Genomic DNA, 18,614 nt, shown 5'->3' with positions numbered 1-18,614 from the left:
GTGGAGAGAGACAGAAAATAAGTGTAAACAATAGGTGATGCAGGACGTTAGAGGTGAGAAGTGCAATGAATAAAATAAAAATGTGGGCAGGGTAGGGGGGCTCTGGCATGTCAGTGGAAAGGAGGAGTTGGTAGAGGGAGATTGCAGTTTTCAACAGGGTGGTCAGGTGGGTCTCACTGACAATTGGGCAAAGACTTGAGAGAGGTGAAGGAGTGAGGGAGCCATGAGGGACCTAGGAGAAGAACATTCCAGGAAGAGGGGTTAGCAAGTGCCAAGGCCAGGAGGTGCCTGGTATGTTTGCGGAACTAGATGAGCAGAACTGGAGCCAGAGGGAGAGGGGAAGGAGATGAAATCAGACAGGCGAGAGCTGTGCAGATAAATGATGGAGCCCTTAGGGGCCATTCAAGGACTGGCTTTTCCTGAGTGACTTTAAGAGCAGTTGAGGAGTTCTGAGAAGAGGAGTAAAGTGAGCTGGCATGTGTGTGGGCAGGGTCACCGGGCTGCCATGTTAAGTGTAGACTATAGGGGAAAGGTGGGTGGGTAATGCTGCAGTGCAGGCTGGGGATGATGGTGGCTAGACAGGAAGGAGCAGGGAGATGGTGGGCACTGGATGGATACATTTTAAAGGTAGAGCCAAGAGGATTTGCTGATGGATCCAGTGTGACCTGTGTGCAAAAGAAGAGTCAAGGATGACTCCAGAGTTTTTGCTGTGAGTCACTGGAATGATGGATTCATCATCAACCAAGATGGGGGAAGGTGTGGATGGAACAGGCTCAGAGGAGAACAAGGGTTCGGTTTCGATTTGTGAAGTTTGAGATGTCAGGCAGGCAGTTGTGGTATGCATCTGAAGTTCAGGAGAGAAGTCCAGGCCAGGGTTATCCACTGGGAGTTGTTGGCATGGAAATGGGATATAAAGCCATGAGGCTGGATGGGACCACCAAGGGAGGGGGAGAGCAGCTGGAGAAAAGGTAGGGACTGAGGCCTGAGCCCAGGGTCCTCCAAGGTTAAGAGGTCATAGAGAAGAGAAGGAACCAGGAAAGGAGATGGAATACCCAGTGAGTTGGGAAGAAAACCATGGAGCCCTGGAGGTGGAGGGAAGAAATGTGGCTAGTTGATGAGCCTGATGGTGATGAGGGGGAGGAGGAAAGTGCTGTGCTCAGTAAGAGTTTCTAGATGATGGGGATGATGGCTATGTCATTCACCTAGCCCAGGAAGTGGTTCTCAATAAAAGCCAGTGTGCTGATGACCATGAGGATGATGGTGTATGTGGCTTGGCCCAGGGCGTGGTACACAGTAGGTGCTCAGTAATCATGATGAGGCTGAGATAAGGCACCTGGCCTAGGGCCTGGCACACAGTAGGTTCTTATTGCATGGGGCTACCTGGGGACCATGATGATTGACGATGGTGTAAACCACCTACCCCTGGGGTAGCTTGCACTAGGTGCTTCCCAAATGATGACGGTGGATAGAGCCCTGGGGTGGGGGCAGAGCACCCAGTGGAGCCCTCACTCATGCCACGGCCCTTCCCCTTGCAGATCACCTACAGCGCCATCAGCGATGAGCTGCGAGACAAGGCGCGCTTCCCAGCTTTGCTGCGCACCACACCCAGCGCCGACCACCACATCGAGGCCATGGTGCAGCTGATGCTGCACTTCCGCTGGAACTGGATCATTGTGCTGGTGAGCAGCGACACCTATGGCCGTGACAATGGCCAGCTGCTTGGCGAGCGCCTGGCCCGGCGTGACATCTGCATCGCCTTCCAGGAGACGCTGCCCACACTGCAGCCCAACCAGAACATGACGTCAGATGAGCGCCAGCGCCTGGTGACCATCGTGGACAAGCTGCAGCAGAGCACGGCACGCGTCGTGGTTGTGTTCTCGCCTGATCTGACCCTGTATGACTTCTTCAATGAGGTGCTGCGCCAGAACTTCACGGGTGCTGTGTGGATCGCCTCTGAGTCCTGGGCCATCGACCCGGTCCTGCACAACCTCACGGAGCTGCGCCACATGGGCACCTTCCTGGGCATCACCATCCAGAGCGTGCCCATCCAGGGCTTCAGTGAGTTCCGTGAGCGGGGCCCACAGGCTGGGCCACCACCCCTCAGCAGGAGCAGCCAGAGGTCTACCTGCAACCAGGAGTGCGACAACTGCCTGAACGCCACCTTGTCCTTCAACACTGTTCTCAGGCTCTCTGGGGAGCGTGTCGTCTACAGCGTGTACTCTGCGGTCTACGCCGTGGCCCACGCCCTGCACAGCCTCCTCGGCTGTGACCACAGCACCTGCACCAAGAGGGAGGTCTACCCCTGGCAGGTGAGGGGGTGGCTGCCGTAGAGACTGCAGGGCACCTCCATCCTCCTCCCTTGGGGTTCTGGGCAAAGGGGTGTGAAAGGGCACGAGTATCCCATTCTTCCAGACACATAGCACTAGTCCTTCCTGGTGCCAAAACAAAATTGCTTTTTAAATTAATTGAACACTCACCATTCAAGATATTAGTCTGTTCTTGGGAGATTCAGGTGGAATGCACCAGAAAGAAATCCCACAGGCAGTGGGAACCGCAGCCCCTGCTCTCCCCAAGTCTCTCCAGGGTTGAGAGCCTGGGACGGGCTTGTGTTTTCCCGTGGACCCTCTAAAGGCCTTGCATTGCTTTTATGGGTCTTCTCATTACCCTAGTTCTCTCTCACCCTGGTTCAGACATAGACTTTAAATCTATCCTTCTGGCTTGACACACACATCCACATCCACAGGCACACACAGAAACCTCCCACCACGAAGCTTTCTGGGATATAGGAGGTTTTACTGAGGATCAGAGGAGCAGGGGGGATTTACGTCAGAGATGCGCACTTTATACTTTGCTATTAGAGATCTCTGTTCTTAAACGGTTCCTTGGCTTTTTCACAGTTTGGGGCCAGCCTCCCACCCTGCTGTTTAGCCACTTCCCTAAACCCTGTCCATCTCTCCTCTTTGTTCTCCCCTTTCGCCCACTTGCTAGATCCTTCTCCAATCCTCAAATAACTGTTCACTTCCTTAACAGAACAAATCAGTTTGCTCTGAAGAAATTCTCTCTCTCATTCTATTTAATTGTACCTCTCTATCCCATAATCTCAGATCCTAACCTTGCAACCTTAAACATTTTTCTTTTAAAAGATTGCAGTTGTTCTTTAAAGGAATTCTGGTGCCAGTTGGTAAAAATACTGCGTATTGCTGTATGTCCTGTTACATTAACAATACACATAATTATCATGGGTGCTTTACTCCTCTTTGAGTGCCTACTAGGCACTGAATGCCTAGTATATATCACATCTAACTCATGACCCTCCTGTGAGGATAATCTATAGTTAGAAAAACTGAGGGACAGGAATTCAATGTGACTAGCCCATGACTGCTCAGTGGTAAGTGGTGGACCGTGCTTTCGAACCCGGGTCTGGCTCATTCTGCTGTGGTTTTCCCACTTCACCTTCCGGGCATCCTCCCTGCTGCAACTGGCAGGAGCTATGATGAAAGACAGTTGACTTTTTCCTTCTCCCAGCGTCAGAGACCAAAGGGCACCAATCTTAGCAACTAGGATGTCCCATCCCTTTTGTTGAGCACCTACTATGTGCCAGGCCTGGGGGACCCCCAACCTAGAAGCAGATGAGGACAGTTAATAAGATCTGTCTGCCAAGTGCAGCAGGGAGTCAGAATTGCAGCTGTGCATGGAGCAGGGGCATCATCATGGTGGGAAAGGGTCAGGGAAGGCAGGACTGAAGTAGGGAGTGAACAGGCACTAGACCTTCCAGGAGGAGAGTGGGAGAGTGATGGCCTGGCCACATGATTGGGCTTGAGTGGTGAAGACTGAGAGGTGACGGGAACTGCAGGTGATACTGGAGGGCGTCTAGTGCCCTGAAGGAGAGGGGGCTTTGTCTAGAGGCAGCAGGAGTTCATAGAGCATTCCAAGCACTGAGATGACGTTCTTGAGACAGCCCAACAAGCCAATTTAGGGCTGGGGATGATGCAGTCAAGCGGCAGGGAGCCCAGCCCACTCTATGTAGGCTTCACCCAGGGTCTCTGCTGGCATAAACAGCCTCCTTGTGAGAATTAGAAAATGATGCCCTTTTGTGCAGACAACTTAGACCAAGATGCTCTTTGGCTTTGGATGGACGCAGACGTGTGGCAGGCACATGGCTTTGTGGCCTGAATGGGCTGGACTCCAGCTGTTCCTCCCAGTTGTCCTAAATGGACCCACTCATGCAGGGCACAACCTGCAAAATGGTATATGGTGTCCTTACTACCTCCCACCCTCCTTGCCGGGTCACACGATGACGCTGTTTATTTTTGTCATAACACGTATCCCAAGTTGTGATTGAGTTGATATCCTTTGTTTGTTTATTGGCTATTCCCCACACCTCCCAAACAGAGGCTAGTGAGAACAGGGACCCTGTCAATCCTTTCCAATGCTGTATCCCAAGTTGCTGGCACTGGTCTGGCTTGGCGTTGATTCTCAATGAATATTGGATGAATGAATGAATGGGCACTTAGGTGCCGGACACTGTGTTCACCTCTTTACATGAATTCTCAATCACCCCCAGACAGACACTGTTGAGCAGATACTGTTACTACGCGGTTGCTCTCCCATACACAGGTCAAATTGAGGTTCAAAGAGGTGACAGGCACCCAGCTAGGGAGTGGCCAGGGGTGGTGGTAAGGGATGGTGATGAAATAGTGCTGGGGTAGTGGGGATGGGTACCCCATGAGAGGTGAGGCAGAGAGAGGCCTCAGGGGCAATGAGAAGAGTTGGAGATGACACTGGGTGGATGTGCTGCCTGTGGTGATGGTGGTGGTGGGGTCAGATCAGTGGGAGGTTGGGTAAATCCAGGCTGTCAAATTTGTGGCCATCCCAGCAAAAATGTTCAGCAGGTTGGCTGGGTGCAGCGGCTCACACCTGTAATCCCAGTACTTTGGGAGGCCAAGGCAGATGAATCATGAGGTCAGGAGTTCGAGACAAGCCTGGCCAACATGGTGAAACCCCGTCTCTACTAAAAATACAAAAATTAGCTGGGCATAGTGGAGGGCGCCTGTAATCCCAGCTGCTTGGGAGGCTGAGGCAGGAGAATTGCTTGAACCCAGGAGACGGAGGTTGTAGTGAGCTGAGATCTCACCTTTGCACTCCAGCCTGGGCGACAGAGTGAGACTCCATCTTAAAAAAAAAAAAAAAAAAAAGTTCAGCCAGTCATTGAATCATAGAGGGTCAGGGTTGTGAGGTCTTCTTAGGTTCTGGTCCAATCCTTTTATTTCACAAGTGGGGCCCTTGGCACTGGTCTGGCTCTTCCCCACACACCTCTCTCCACCCCTCAGGCATCTTGGATATGGCCCACCTGTTCGTACATTGTGAGGCAGGTGGCGGTGAGCTGGGCAGAGCTTAGCAATCAGACCTGGAATGGAATCCCAGTGCTGCCACTACTAGCTGTGCAAACCTGGGCAAATTGAATATCTCTGAGCCTTGGTTTTCTCATCTGTTAAATGGAAGGAATCATAGGCACCCTGCTGGGTTACTGAGGGGATGTGCAATCATGATGCAAATTACCTGGGGCAGAGAAGAAGCTGAATGTACTCCTCCTCTTCCTCTTCTCTGACACCGAGTGCTGGCCTCAGGAGAGAGTGTGGGGTTGGAGAGGTGGATTTGAGTCTGCCTTAAATGTACAGCTTATGCTGGGATAGGGGTGGGGCTAGATGGTGAAGGGGAAATGGGGTTCAACCTGATGAGGGAACCCCAAGGTGCCCAAGCCCCTGCCAATAATAGTCTAGGCTCCCACCCACTCAGGACAATTACAAGGCCAGTGCTTTCTGATCCCTTGGGGGTGATATCTTGGATCCCTCGAGTCCCAAGTGCTCAACCCTGCTTGGGCAGGTCACTGCAGCGGTGCAACATGGGCACCCAGGACCTGACTCCCAGGGGCAGGGAGTGATCCTGCCCCTCAGGCCGACCACCTGGTTGGAGTCTCCTTCTTGGCTCAAACGACCATTGCCCTTGGGCCTAGCAACCTGTGCACATTCCAAAGAGTCTTTCTGAGTCAGGACCTCACCCGCTAGGCAGGGAAGGGAGAAGGCCAGGGCCCGACTCCCTTGGCTACCTGTCTGTGTGTGTGTGTCATTCCCTGAGGCCAGGTGAGCCCTAAAGATATAGCCCAATGGACACTACCATTTATGGAGGGAAAATCTAGGAGCCAGGTCCATGGGATATTTGAGCTGGAAGTCCTTTCAGGGTTAGCCCAGCAAGGTTCAGAAACTTGCTCAGAGTCACACAGCAAATTGCGGACAGAACTGGGACTGGACTTTAGGTCGGAGGATGCCCAGTTCAAAGTGTGCTCTAGTTTGTCCCAGCTGCTGCCTACTGAGAGTGGTGGGGGGCTGGGAGGTGGGGAGAGACTGGAATGAGAGCTGACCCTAAGGTCTGGGGAGGCAGGAAGGACCCAGGGATCAGGGGAGACCCCAATTGACCTTTGCAGGTGACAGAGACAGTGGACTCTGTACCTCATCTCATGTATTGGGTTAAGAGGGATGACTGAGGTGACTTCCAGGGAAAAGGAATTCTTTTTTTTTTTTGAGACGGAGTCTCGCTCTGTCACCCCGGCTGGAGTGCAGTGGCGCAATCTCGGCTCACTGCAAGCTCCGCCTCCTGGATTCACGCCATTCTCCTGCCTCAGCCTCTCCGAGTAGCTGGGACTACAGGCGCCCGCTACCACGCCCGGCTAATTTTTTTTTTTGTATTTTTAGTAGAGACGGGGTTTCACCGTGGTCTCGATTTCCTGACCTCGTGATCCGCCCGCCTCGGCCTCCCAAAGTGCTGGGATTACAAGCGTGAGCCACCGCGCCCGGCAGGGAAAAGGAATTCTATCAGCACCTTGGTAGGAGTGCTTCCTGTCTCAGGCTTGCTCTAAGTCCCTAACATAGATGAACTTATTTTTTGCTTCCAAGCCCAGAAGATAGAGTTTTTATTGCTCCCACTTTGCAGAAGAGGAAATGGGTTCAGAGAGGTTAAGCAAGAGGCCCAAGGCCTCACAGCAAGAGGCAGAGCTGAGGCCTGAACCCAGATGTGTCTGGTTCCAAAGCAGAGGTCTCAGCCACTGACTCCTAAATTGCCACCTTTTTGGAGATTTATTGCTTCCATATTACAGAGTTAGAAATCAAGGCTAGTGGAATGGTAGAATCTTTCCCAAGTCCAGGAAAAATTCTGGCTCGCATTCTGATGCTAGCTCCACTTCCCTTCCCTCTGTCCCCGCCAGCTGCTTGAGGAGGTCTGGAAGGTCAACTTCACTCTCCTGGACCACCAAATCTTCTTCGACTCGCAAGGGGACCTGGCTCTGCACTTGGAGATTGTCCAGTGGCAATGGGAACAAAGCCAGAATCCCTTCCAGAGCGTTGCCTCCTACTACCCCCTGCAGCGACAGCTGAAGAACATCCAAGACATCTCCTGGCACACCATCAACAACACGGTCAGCCAGGGGGCCTGGTGGGTGGGCAGGCCTGGGGTGGGGCCTGGGGTGGGGCCTGGTGGGTGGGCAGGCCTGGGGCGGGGCCTGGGACTCATGCTGGAGTGGCTAGGGCCCTTTTCATTATGGACAGAGCCTGGAGATTCTTTATGAATCTCTGGGGGGATGTCTATTTGTGGATGTATCGTCTGGGGTCCTTTCCTTCCCCCATTGATTGTGAACTATGCCTGTTCAGGGCTTTCTAGTTTCCCAGGAAGAGGGGCTCAGGGGCCTCTGCAAGGTAAAACGTTCACTGAACATGTGTGTGCCTGGCCTGGTGCTAAGGATTTCAATTCTCACATCAACCCCGGGGCAGTGGTCCCCAACCTTTTTGGCACCAGGGACTGGTTTTGTGGAAGACAATTTTTCCATAGACTGAGAGGAGGATAGTTTCTGGATGATTCAAGTGCATTATGCTGTGTGCTTTATCTCTATTATTATTGTAATATATAATGAAATAATAGTACAACTCACCCTAATGTAATATTAATGGGAGCCCTGAGCTTGTTTTCCTGTAACTAGACGATCCCATCTGGTGGTGATGGGAGACAGTGACAGATCATCAGGCATTAGATTCTCATAAGGAGTATGCAACCTAGATCCCTTGTATGCACAGTTCACACTAGGGTTTGTGCTCCTATGAGAATCTAATGCGGGTGTTGATCTGACAGGAGGTGGAGCTCAGGTGGCAATGCAAGCGATGGGGAGCAGTTGTAAATACAGATGAAGCTCTGCTCTCGCTCACCTGCTGCTCACCTCCTGCTGTGTGGCCAGGTTCCTAACAGGCCACAGACTGGTACTGGTCTGTGTCCCGGGGATTAGGGACCTCTGCTTTATCAATAGCTGGTAGGATCTCTATTCGTGGGTGTACAGTCTGGGGTCCTGTCCTTCCCCCATTGATTGGGAACTATGCATGTTCAGGGCTTTCCAGCTCGCCAGAAAGAGGGGTTCAGAGACCTCTGCAAAGTAAACACTCACTGAACATGTGTGTGCCAGGCCTGGTGCCAAAGGCTTCAATTCTCATATCAACCCTAGGGGATAAATGCTACCATTCTTTCCATTTTATAGGTTAGGAAACTGAAGGCACCGAGAGGTTGTGTGACCTGTCTGAGGCCACACAGCTAGTCCGTGGTGGAGGTTCTCTATATACAGCATTCAGGCTAAATCCTGTGATATGGCTTGGCTCTGTATCCCCACCCAAATCTCATTTTGTGGCTCCCATAATTCCCACATGTTGTGAGAGGGACCTGCTGGGAGATAATTGAATCATGGGGGTGGGTCTTTCCTGTGCTGTTCTCCTGATAGTGGATAAGTCTCACAAGATCTGAAGGTTTTAAAAATGGGAGTTTCCCTGCACAAGCTTTCTCTGCTTGCTGCCATCCATGTAAGACATGATTTGCTTCTCCCTGCCTTCTGCCATGATTGTGAGGCCTCCCCAGCCATGTGGAACTGTAAGTCCATTAAACCTCTTTCTTTTGTAAATTGTCCAGTCTTGGGTATGTCTTTATCAGCAGCTTGAAAGTGGACTAATACAGCCTGTCATTGGATACTCTTGTTTTAGTATGGTAGCTATGCCTTCAACTGAGTCTCACATCTTTCAATCTAAAGATCCATTATTTTACCCTCTTTGGAGAGTAGACCATCAGAATTCTGCTGGAGTAGGAAGGGATAGAGACCTGCCTTGTGGAGTTGGGGAGGGGATCTAGAGATCTAAAAGCTTCTGTAAGAGCCTTCGTCACTCTCCTTTGCTAATAGCCTGCCCCTTCTTCCCCCCAATCCCCGACAGCACTCTCTCCCCAGTTGCAGAGGTACCTGATGCTGTGAGTTTCTGAGTGCCTTGGGGATTTTTGTGGAGTAAATTAGGGCGGTGTTTGTGTTAGTTTCCTGGGGCTGCCATAACAAAGTATCACAGACTAGGGTGGGTGGGGAGCTTAAACAGATGAAATTTATTGTCTCACAGTTCTGGAGGCTGGAAGTCCAAGATCAAGGTGTCAGCAGGGTTGGCTCCTTCTGAGAGCTGTGAGGTAGAATCTCTTCCAGGCCTCTCCCCCAGCTCCTGGTGGTTTGCTGGCACTCTTTGATATTCCTTAACTGTAGATGCACCACCCATATTAGTCTGCTCTTGAATTGTTACAAGGAAGTGCCAGAGACTGGGTAATTTATAGAGAAAAGAGGTTGAATGGGCATACTGTTCTGCAGGCTGTACAGGAAGCATGATGCTGGCATCTGCTCAGCTTGTGGAGAGGCCTTAGGAAACTTACAGTCATGGTGGGAGGCAAAGGGGGAGCCAGCTTGTCACATGGCTGGAGCAGCAAGAGAGAGTGAAGGAGGAGATATCACACACATTTAAACGACCAGATCTCACAAGAACTCACTCACAATCAGGAGGAGAGTGCCAAGAGGATAGTACTAAATCATTCTTGAGAACTCTATCCCCATGATCCAATCACCTCCCAATCACCTCCCACCAGGACTCACCTCCAACGTTGGGGACTACAACTGGACATGAGACTCGGGTGGGGACACCCACATCACCACCCATCTGTGCTTTCACCTTCAGGTGGTGTTCTCCATGTGTCTGTCTCCAAATTCGTCCCTTTTATGAGAACATCACTCATATGAGATTAAGGACCCACCCTCCTCCAGGATGACTTCATCTTAACTAATTATATGACTATGTTAACTGCAATGACCCTATTTCTGAATAAGGTCACATTCTGGGGTCCTGGGCACTAGGACTTCAAGCAGATTATAGTTCAGCCCATAACACTGTCTTAGCTTGGGTGTCTCCCAGAAAGCAGAGCCTGAGACAAGGGTTTATGTGCAGAAGATTTATTCCAGGACAGGATACATGGACAGGAACAGGAGTGGGAGACTGGGGAGAGTTCCACAGGGAAGAGGGAAAGTTGGTCCAAGAGAACAACCTCAAGCCAGACACTACTCTGGGCAACTGGAGGTCAATCTTACTGGGACCTCCCGAAGAGCCACCTTAGCATTGTCTCCCAGAGGAGGGAGGAGGGTGGCAGTAATCCACTAGCTCCCATCGCCTGGTGGTCAGGGGTTGCTCTGTGGGGTGTTAGCTGCAGAGGCCTCCCAAGGGCATTTCATACTGCAGCCTTAGGGCAGAACACAAGACACAGTTGTGTAGCCGAGGCCAGGTACTGACAGGTGGCACTTGCTTGAAACTGGTGACTGTAGCGATGGCTGGAATAAACAGTGGGTAGAGAAAATATGAGGCAGGCCACAGAGAGGTCCATTTCTTGTTCCACTCAGTGGCTTTCCTTGAGCCTGAGGAGTCAGACTTTTTAGAGCAGCAGCCAGCTCAGTCTCTAACAGAAAGGGAGTTTGGTGGACTTAGCCACTACCCAAGGTTGTCACTGATATTCATCTCTCTCTTTTGCCGACCATTCTGGATTTCTTCACTCTCAGCCAGCATTTGGCTGCTCTCAGTCACTTGCCTGGGGGGGTGATCCAGACCTTCCTCCCCAAGGTGTCTGGGCCCTTAGTTGCCTTGCGTTTCTGGGCTGTGCCTGCTGCAGATCCCCATCAGCAGGTGCACTGGGATTGAAGCACCCAGGGTTGCCTGGTGAGTCCTTGGGTGCCAGACCTACTCCTTTCTACTCCACTTGTGTAGCAACCACCTCAGCTCCACCCACGAATCCAGGTCAGTTACCTCTGCCTTTCTTGGCCTTCTCATTTACTGGTATGAGGACCCCAAAATGACCACATGGTAATTGTAGAGCCCTATAGTGTCTGCTGGTGGAAGTATTCCCCCTTTGGGGACCAGAATCTCTATTCCAGCAGAGTGTAAGATTGTAGAGAGGAGAAGCACCAATGCTGCAATAGGTCCATGAGAATAATGGTGCATGTAGCCAATCTTTCTGGTTGCTGGATACACATATTCTAGCTGTTGGGGCCACAACACTATAAACAAGCCATTCATTCAAAACTTCATCTTAAAGGGCAGTGTCCCCGCCTTGCAGGAGGTCCTGAAGATGGTACCATAGCTGAGCTTTTAGCATGCCATCTCATCACCTGGTTAGCTAGGATACTTCTGGGTAATGTGGTATATGTTAGGATCAGTGGAGCCTGTGGTCACGTGCCCATGTCACACCCCTTTACCATGAAGTTGACTCCTGATCTGAGGTGATATGGTGTCCTGCATCAGTAAATCCTTTTCTCTGTAAGCCCTCAGATGGCGATGCTGCACTGAAATCAGGGAAGGAAAATTCTTATGAGGTTGAAACACTGCTTCTTCCAGAGAGGAAAGGATCTGATGTAATAGATCTTTCAGCAGTTGGTTGGCTGGTCTTTTTGAAGAATTGTGCCAAGTCAAGGGCTCAGCATGGGTCTCTGATGCTGGAATGTTAGGTGTTCTGCAATGGCAGTAGCTAGGTCAGCCATGACAAGAGGAAGCTCAAGCTGTTGGGTTCATACCTGTAGCCTCCATCCTTGACATCATGGCCACTCTGTGCAGGCCTTGGGGTGGCTGAGGACAAAAGCCAGCTGACCTCCATTGGACAAGGCAACTTTTTTCTTGTTCTTTTTTTTTTTTTTTTTTTTTCTCTGAGACAGTCTCGCTCTGTCACCCAGGCTGGAGTGCAGTGGTGCAATCTTGGCTCACTGCAACACTGCAACCTCCACCACCAGGGACCAAGAGATTCTCCTGCCTCAGCCTCCCAAGTAGCTGGGATTACAGAAGTGCACCACCACACCTGACTAATTTTTGTGTTTTTAGTAGAGACAGGGTTTCACCATGTTGGCCAGGGTTGGTCTGGAACTCCTGACCTCAATTGATCTGCCAACCTCAGCCTCCCAAAATGCTGAGATTACAAGCATGAGCCACGGTGCCTGGCTGGGACAAGTCAACCGTTCAATCTGGTTTCTATTACTCTGTGTTTGCTCTCTGGTTTGCATTAACATGAGACACAAGATCTTCATGCTTTGTGCTCACTCTCATGGATCCATGCATATACCTTTCCCCAAGCAACCTTGTCTCCATTCTTCCACTCTTGCTCCTTCCAGGCCCCTGAACAACAAGCCAAGCCATTCCATATGTCCAGGATCTCAGGAATATCCCTCCTTCAGGACATCTCTCCATCCACACAAAGCAAACAACCAAGTGTACTGCTTGCATCTCTACACACTAGCAGTATCTCCCATCATTACTTTCCTTCAGGATTCACCCTGAAAAAAGCTTTGTATCCCTGAAAAAAGCTTAGTATGGCAGCAGTCCACTGTCAGCTCACATTAATATATCAAACCAACCTACTTGTGAATCATTCCTGAATGTTCTCCTCTATTTATTTGTCATAAAGAATCTCTCCATGAGGTCTTAGGTATGATTTGAGGGAGAGGCATTTGTTACAACAGAAATAGATACAGGAGTCACAATAATTGATTTAAGAAATTTACTTGGACCCACTGACACTTCTTGGACACAATTTCCCTTATATGAAGACTTGTTTTTATTCCTGCCTCTCTATAAGACTCTGTGAATCTGATAGTCACTTGATGTCCTGGGGTCAGGTACTCAATTTCCATGATGGCCCAGCAGGACTCCAAGAGTTGATTTTCAAGTAGCGAGTAGCATGTTGTTGTAGAAGGCATGGCATTGTTGCATCTCTCTCTTTGGGCTTGCCAATTCTTATAAGCATAGATAACTCAAACATCATCAGATCTCCTCGATCATGTGGCCCCAGTGGCAGGATTGCTTATACAGAAGCCAGGGCCTTCTTCAGAGTCATTTTCTGGACCTGTTACCCTCTGCCTTGAAACTGAAAGCCTTCTGAATCACCTGATAAATGGGTTGCAGCAGTATTTCCAGGAGCAATTTATGTTGTCCCCCAAATCTAAAGAGGTTTATAAAGTTCCATCCTTTCATGGTAGCGGGTGTAGGGTGGATGACTTTTCTATTAACTTAGAATGGATGTCCTGGCATTCTCTGTACCATTGGCCTCCTAAAAACATCACCAATGTAACAGCACTCCCAACTCCAAGTTTTGAATCTTTGTAAGGTTTATCTCCAATCCTCTGGCATTCATAGGTCTTACTTAGATATAAAAGTGCTTGCTACTTTGTACTAACCAGGTCCAATTACCATGGTGTCATGAATATCATAGGCCAGCATGATATTCTGCAGAATGTCAAGATGGACACCTTCCATGTGGACTACATTGAGATCGAGAGTGAAAGAGTAAACTCTGTGATAAGATAGTGAATGTTAGTGATTTGATAAGATAGTGAGTGTTAATGATGTAACATCTTCTTTCTTTTTAAATACAGATGTTTATAATAATACATTTCCCTCTTAAGTATTGTTTTCACTGTACCCCATTAACTTTGGTACATTGAAATTTTTTATTTTTGTGATAAAAGACATGTAACATAACATTTACCAATTTGTTAATTTTTAAGCATGCATTTCAGTAATGTTAAGTATATTCGCATTTTTGCGCAACAGATCTCTAGAACTTTTTCATTTTGCAAATTTCTAACTCTATTCCCATTGAACAACTCCCCATTTCTCCCTTCCCCCAGCCTCTGGCAACCATCCTTCTACTTTCTGTTTCTATGAATTTGACTACCTTAGGCACCTCATATAAGTAGAATCACACAGTATTTGTCTTTTTGTGGGGTTATGTTGTGTTTTTATTTTCATTAATCTCAAAGTATTTTCTTATTTCCCTTGTGTATACTACTTTGACCTATTGTTATTTAAGGGTATGTTGTTTAATTTCCACATATCTATGAATTCCCCAAATTTCTTTCTGTTATTGATTTCTATTTCATTACATTGTTGTTGGAGAACATACCTGTTATTATTTCAGTCCTTTCAAGTTTATTAAAACTATGTTTACTATTTGCTATAAATAAATAGCAATGGTGTCAGAGGCCAAAATTTTCTCCAGTGTCCTTTTTTGTCTCCCATTTTATCTTTGGGTTTCCCTAGATATTCCTTCTTAAATGCAGTCTCGGCCTTGCAGTTATTTCGGTTGTATCCCTTGATTGACGTGGTGGTGAGATGGAGGGGAAGTGTTCTGTAATCCTGTGATTAGATCTCAATCTTTCAGTAAGCCTGTGCCCCAGAACTGTGACCTTCATAAGTGCTTCTCACCCCCACCCCCTTAGGTAAGACAAGAAGGCTAGAGAGGGCTGGAGTTGGGAATTTCTCTTTTCCCATGTCAGTTAAGCTCTGGTAAAATTCACATCAGTTGGGTTCTGGTAAAGTAGTTTCCCCTGAGGAAAGGCATTTGTTAAGGAGAACAGAATGCTCTGAGCATCTTTCAAAATGGCTTCTTTCCTTATCCCCTGCTACAAGCATGAGGGTTTTTTTTTTTTTTTTTCTACAGTTTCCACCCCAAAACCTAGGGGGTTTCTAGGCTTCCTCCCCTGAACATCCTGCTGGTTGGAGAGGGGAGGGGGCCCCCAGAATGTGGGAAAAGAGGACTCAGGGTCTCTTGCCCTCCTCCCTCCAGATCCCTGTGTCCATGTGTTCCAAGAGGTGCCAGTCGGGGCAAAAGAAGAAGCCTGTGGGCATCCACGTCTGCTGCTTCGAATGCATCGACTGCCTTCCCGGCACCTTCCTCAACCACACTGAAGGTATGATTCGCAGGCCTAGCACTCCTGCCCTGCCCCCGCCCCACCCCTGGAGTCTCCAGGGCTTGTCCTCCTTGGCAGGGTCTCTGGAGTCCCCCCCAGGGGGTGTGAGTGTCCAAAGGCCAGGGACCAGATCTGATTCCTCTTGTATCCTCCCAGTACCTAGTGTAGAGCAAAATCCTCTGTACAGGCTGCTTCAGAGAGGGAGGGAGAAGGGAAAGGACAAACTCCCCCAAGCCGGACTGCAGCCGATCCCACTCCACACACACATAGCCCAGGGCCCAGGGAGTCAGGCTGGGGAACACCCACTGGATGAATGAATAAATGAATGGTGTTTGCAATAGGAGGAAAGTTTCTGGCAGACAGGGAAGACACTATCTCATTTATCCCTCTGGCCTCCCAAGTGCCTAGCGTAGCTCAAAGCATAGCATAGTTGCTCACTGGCTGCTTGTTGAATGACTTCCTTGATGAGAAGAATGATCATTTCTCCCTATAGAACATAAAATCTAGGAACATGCAGACAACGTCATCTCTGTTCACATTAGTGTTTAGCACAGTTCAGAGTTGGAGCTCAATTCTTTTTCATGATTTCATGTAAATTAAATGGATGATGACATTTACCAATACAAGTATTTAATATGTGCCTAGCAGACCACAGGACACAGAGGAGGTGGTGAACAAGTTTGTGGAATGATTTCATTGGCCTTCCTCCCACAGTCAGTCAATAGCGGGGAGATGAGGGCTGGGTTTTATCCATCTCTCTGTGGCCTTCCACGCCAGGTCCCTATGACAATGGATGGTGCTCAAAAACACGTGAATTGAACACATTCTTTGAGTAAGTGGTTGAATGCCTCTCACACCAGAGGGTGCGGTCTTGGAAGGGAGGAACTACAGTTGGTAGGCTCTGGGTCAAGAAGACTTGGGTTCAAATTCTGCCTCTCTAAGTTACTGGCTTTGGGAAAATTACTTAACCTGGCTGAGCCTTGGTTTCCTCATCTGTGAAATGCAGTTGCTGTGAGGATTTGATGCGCCAGTGCACATGAGACTTGAGGAGTATTGGCTGTGAATGCAAGGGTTGCCCTTGGTGCTCTCTCTCCATCCCTGGGGCCTGGCCCTGTGCAGGGCTAGGAGGATGCAGGTGCTTGGAAGATGGGCTTGGCTAATGGGAGTCGCTGTGGGTTTTGCAGATGAATATGAATGCCAGGCCTGCCCGAGTAACGAGTGGTCCCACCAGAGTGAGACCTCCTGCTTCAAGCGGCAGCTGGTCTTCCTGGAATGGCACGAGGCACCCACCATCGCTGTGGCCCTGCTGGCCGCCCTGGGCTTCCTCAGCACCCTGGCCATCCTGGTGGTATTCTGGAGGCACTTCCAGACGCCCATGGTTCGCTCGGCTGGGGGCCCCATGTGCTTCCTGATGCTGACGCTGCTGCTGGTGGCATACATGGTGGTCCCGGTGTACATGGGGCCGCCCAAGGTCTCCACCTGCCTCTGCCGCCAGGCCCTCTACCCCCTCTGCTTCACCATCTGCATCTCCTGTATCGCCGTGCGCTCTTTCCAGATCGTCTGCGCCTTCAAGATGGCCAGCCGCTTCCCACGCGCCTACAGCTACTGGGTCCGCTACCAGGGGCCCTACGTCTCTATGGCGTTTATCACAGTACTCAAAATGGTCATTGTGGTAATCGGCATGCTGGCCACGGGCCTCAGTCCCACCACCCGTACTGACCCCGATGACCCCAAGATCACGATTGTCTCCTGTAACCCCAACTACCGCAATAGCCTGCTGTTCAACACCAGCCTGGACCTGCTGCTGTCAGTGGTGGGTTTCAGCTTCGCCTACATGGGCAGGGAGCTGCCCACCAACTACAACGAGGCCAAGTTCATCACCCTCAGCATGACCTTCTATTTCACCTCATCCGTCTCCCTGTGCACCTTCATGTCTGCCTACAACGGGGTGCTGGTCACCATAGTGGACCTCTTGGTCACTGTGCTCAACCTCCTGGCCATCAGCCTGGGCTACTTCGGCCCCAAGTGCTACATGATCCTCTTCTACCCGGAGCGCAACACGCCCGCCTACTTCAACAGCATGATCCAGGGCTACACCATGAGGAGGGACTAGTGCCACCCGGTGGCGTCTGGGAGGGAGGGAGGGAGGGCCACGGCGTTGGGAGGTGGAAGCCAGGGGTCTTCCCTGGCTGGTTCAACTCCAGATGGAAGCAGGGAAGCCATCCCCAATTACTCCCACCTTGCCCTGGTTAATAATTTAGCATTCCTTGGAGGTCCTTTGCATCGGGGCCATTTTTACCCACTTAGTGATGGGTGTCTTAAAACATCCACACTTCATTGCTTCCCCTTGACCTATTTTACATGCCAGGCACTGTCATCTTCTAGGAAAAAAGCCACCCAAGGTGACCTATTGGTCTCCAAGGACAAAGTCTGATTTAGCAGCCTACAGCCACCATCTGGTGGTCGCAGTGGGCACCTGCGAGTTGCAGCTCATTCCCTTCACTCATGTTCAAGGCCAAGGGAGGCCTTGGGTGCGCTGGGCTGGGTGCGCTGGGCTGGGCTGGGCCAGGGTTGGTGTGGGCGGGTGGGGCCTACCGTTCAGCATGTGAGCTCTGATAGTGCAGCCATGGCTCCATTTGGTAGCTGTCTCACGTGTCCATTTCCTCTCCTTATTCCCGAAGCGCTCGGGCCCAGGTCCCTGGGTTATCTCTAAGGGATGGCCAGGCATAGTGTGCTTCCCAAATGCTTGTGAATAAACCTCACTTGGGTGAAATGAATGCACTTCCTTCCTGTTTTCTGACATCCCCTGAGGAAGAACATGTGGAATCAGAGAGACCTCAGTCTCAATCCCAGTAGTGCCACTTCCAAACTGTGTGACTTGAGCCATTGTGTTGACTTTGATGGGGACAACAGCTAACACTTATTGCCAAGCCCCTGGCTAAGAACTTTACTACTTTACCCATGTATTCCTCACAAAACTCTATTGGCTGTGTGCAATTATGCTCCTTATTTTACAGATGGTGGGGTGAGGGCAGGGGGAAGAAGAACTCAAAGAGGTTATGGAGCTTACCCAGAGTCATAAGGCTTGTCTGAGCACCTCCTTCCCCTCCCCAGAGCCCATTCCTGGAGCCACTGTCCTCTACGGAGTAACATCCGGGCAGCCCTGCCTGGGAAGCTGTCCCCACCATAGTGCACAGGGGGAAGGCTCCGGCTCCCCGGCCAAGGAACTGTGCTATGGCAGGGGCTTCAGATTTTAGACAGGTGGCTGGTGGGTGCAGTGACCAGGAAAGCCTTTGAGAGAAGCTGGCATTTGGAAAGAGCCTTGAAGGACAGAGAAGTGTTGGAAGGCAGGAAGTTTGGGTGTGTGGGGGAGGGGCAGGTGGGGACAGCAGGAGGAAAGGCGGGGTGGAAAGAAGCCCAGGCAGTTCCAGGAGGATCGTGTGGCTGAGAGTGGCCGCACTGTGAGAACTCAGCTTCGAAGGACAGCTAGGGCCATATGTGGGGGGCC

General features: G+C 50.3%; 1 protein-coding gene across 7 annotated transcripts in view; it reads left to right on the top strand.

Annotated features, from left to right (window-relative positions):
- TAS1R2 (taste 1 receptor member 2) overlaps positions 1-17,883 on the top strand; it is a 32,920-nt gene extending 15,037 nt beyond the window's left edge. For 6 of the 7 annotated variants that reach the window (XM_055262281.2, XM_063631720.1, XM_055262279.2 and 3 more), the window contains 4 exons: positions 1,536-2,309; positions 7,259-7,468; positions 14,983-15,106; positions 16,291-17,883. In XM_055262281.2, coding sequence (XP_055118256.1) covers positions 1,536-2,309; positions 7,259-7,468; positions 14,983-15,106; positions 16,291-17,219 — 2,037 coding nt within the window. In that variant the 3' untranslated portion in view covers positions 17,220-17,883. The remainder of the gene's footprint in view (positions 1-1,535; positions 2,310-7,258; positions 7,469-14,982; positions 15,107-16,290) is intronic. The other variant, XM_055262280.2, reaches the window with a different exon arrangement.
- Positions 17,884-18,614: the final 731 nt, after the last annotated feature.

This window comes from Symphalangus syndactylus, chromosome 22 (assembly GCF_028878055.3).
Source record: "Symphalangus syndactylus isolate Jambi chromosome 22, NHGRI_mSymSyn1-v2.1_pri, whole genome shotgun sequence".
Lineage (NCBI taxonomy): Eukaryota > Metazoa > Chordata > Mammalia > Primates > Hylobatidae > Symphalangus > Symphalangus syndactylus.
The sequence above is the reverse complement of the archived record's forward strand: the minus strand, read 5'-3'. Positions and strand labels throughout refer to the sequence as shown.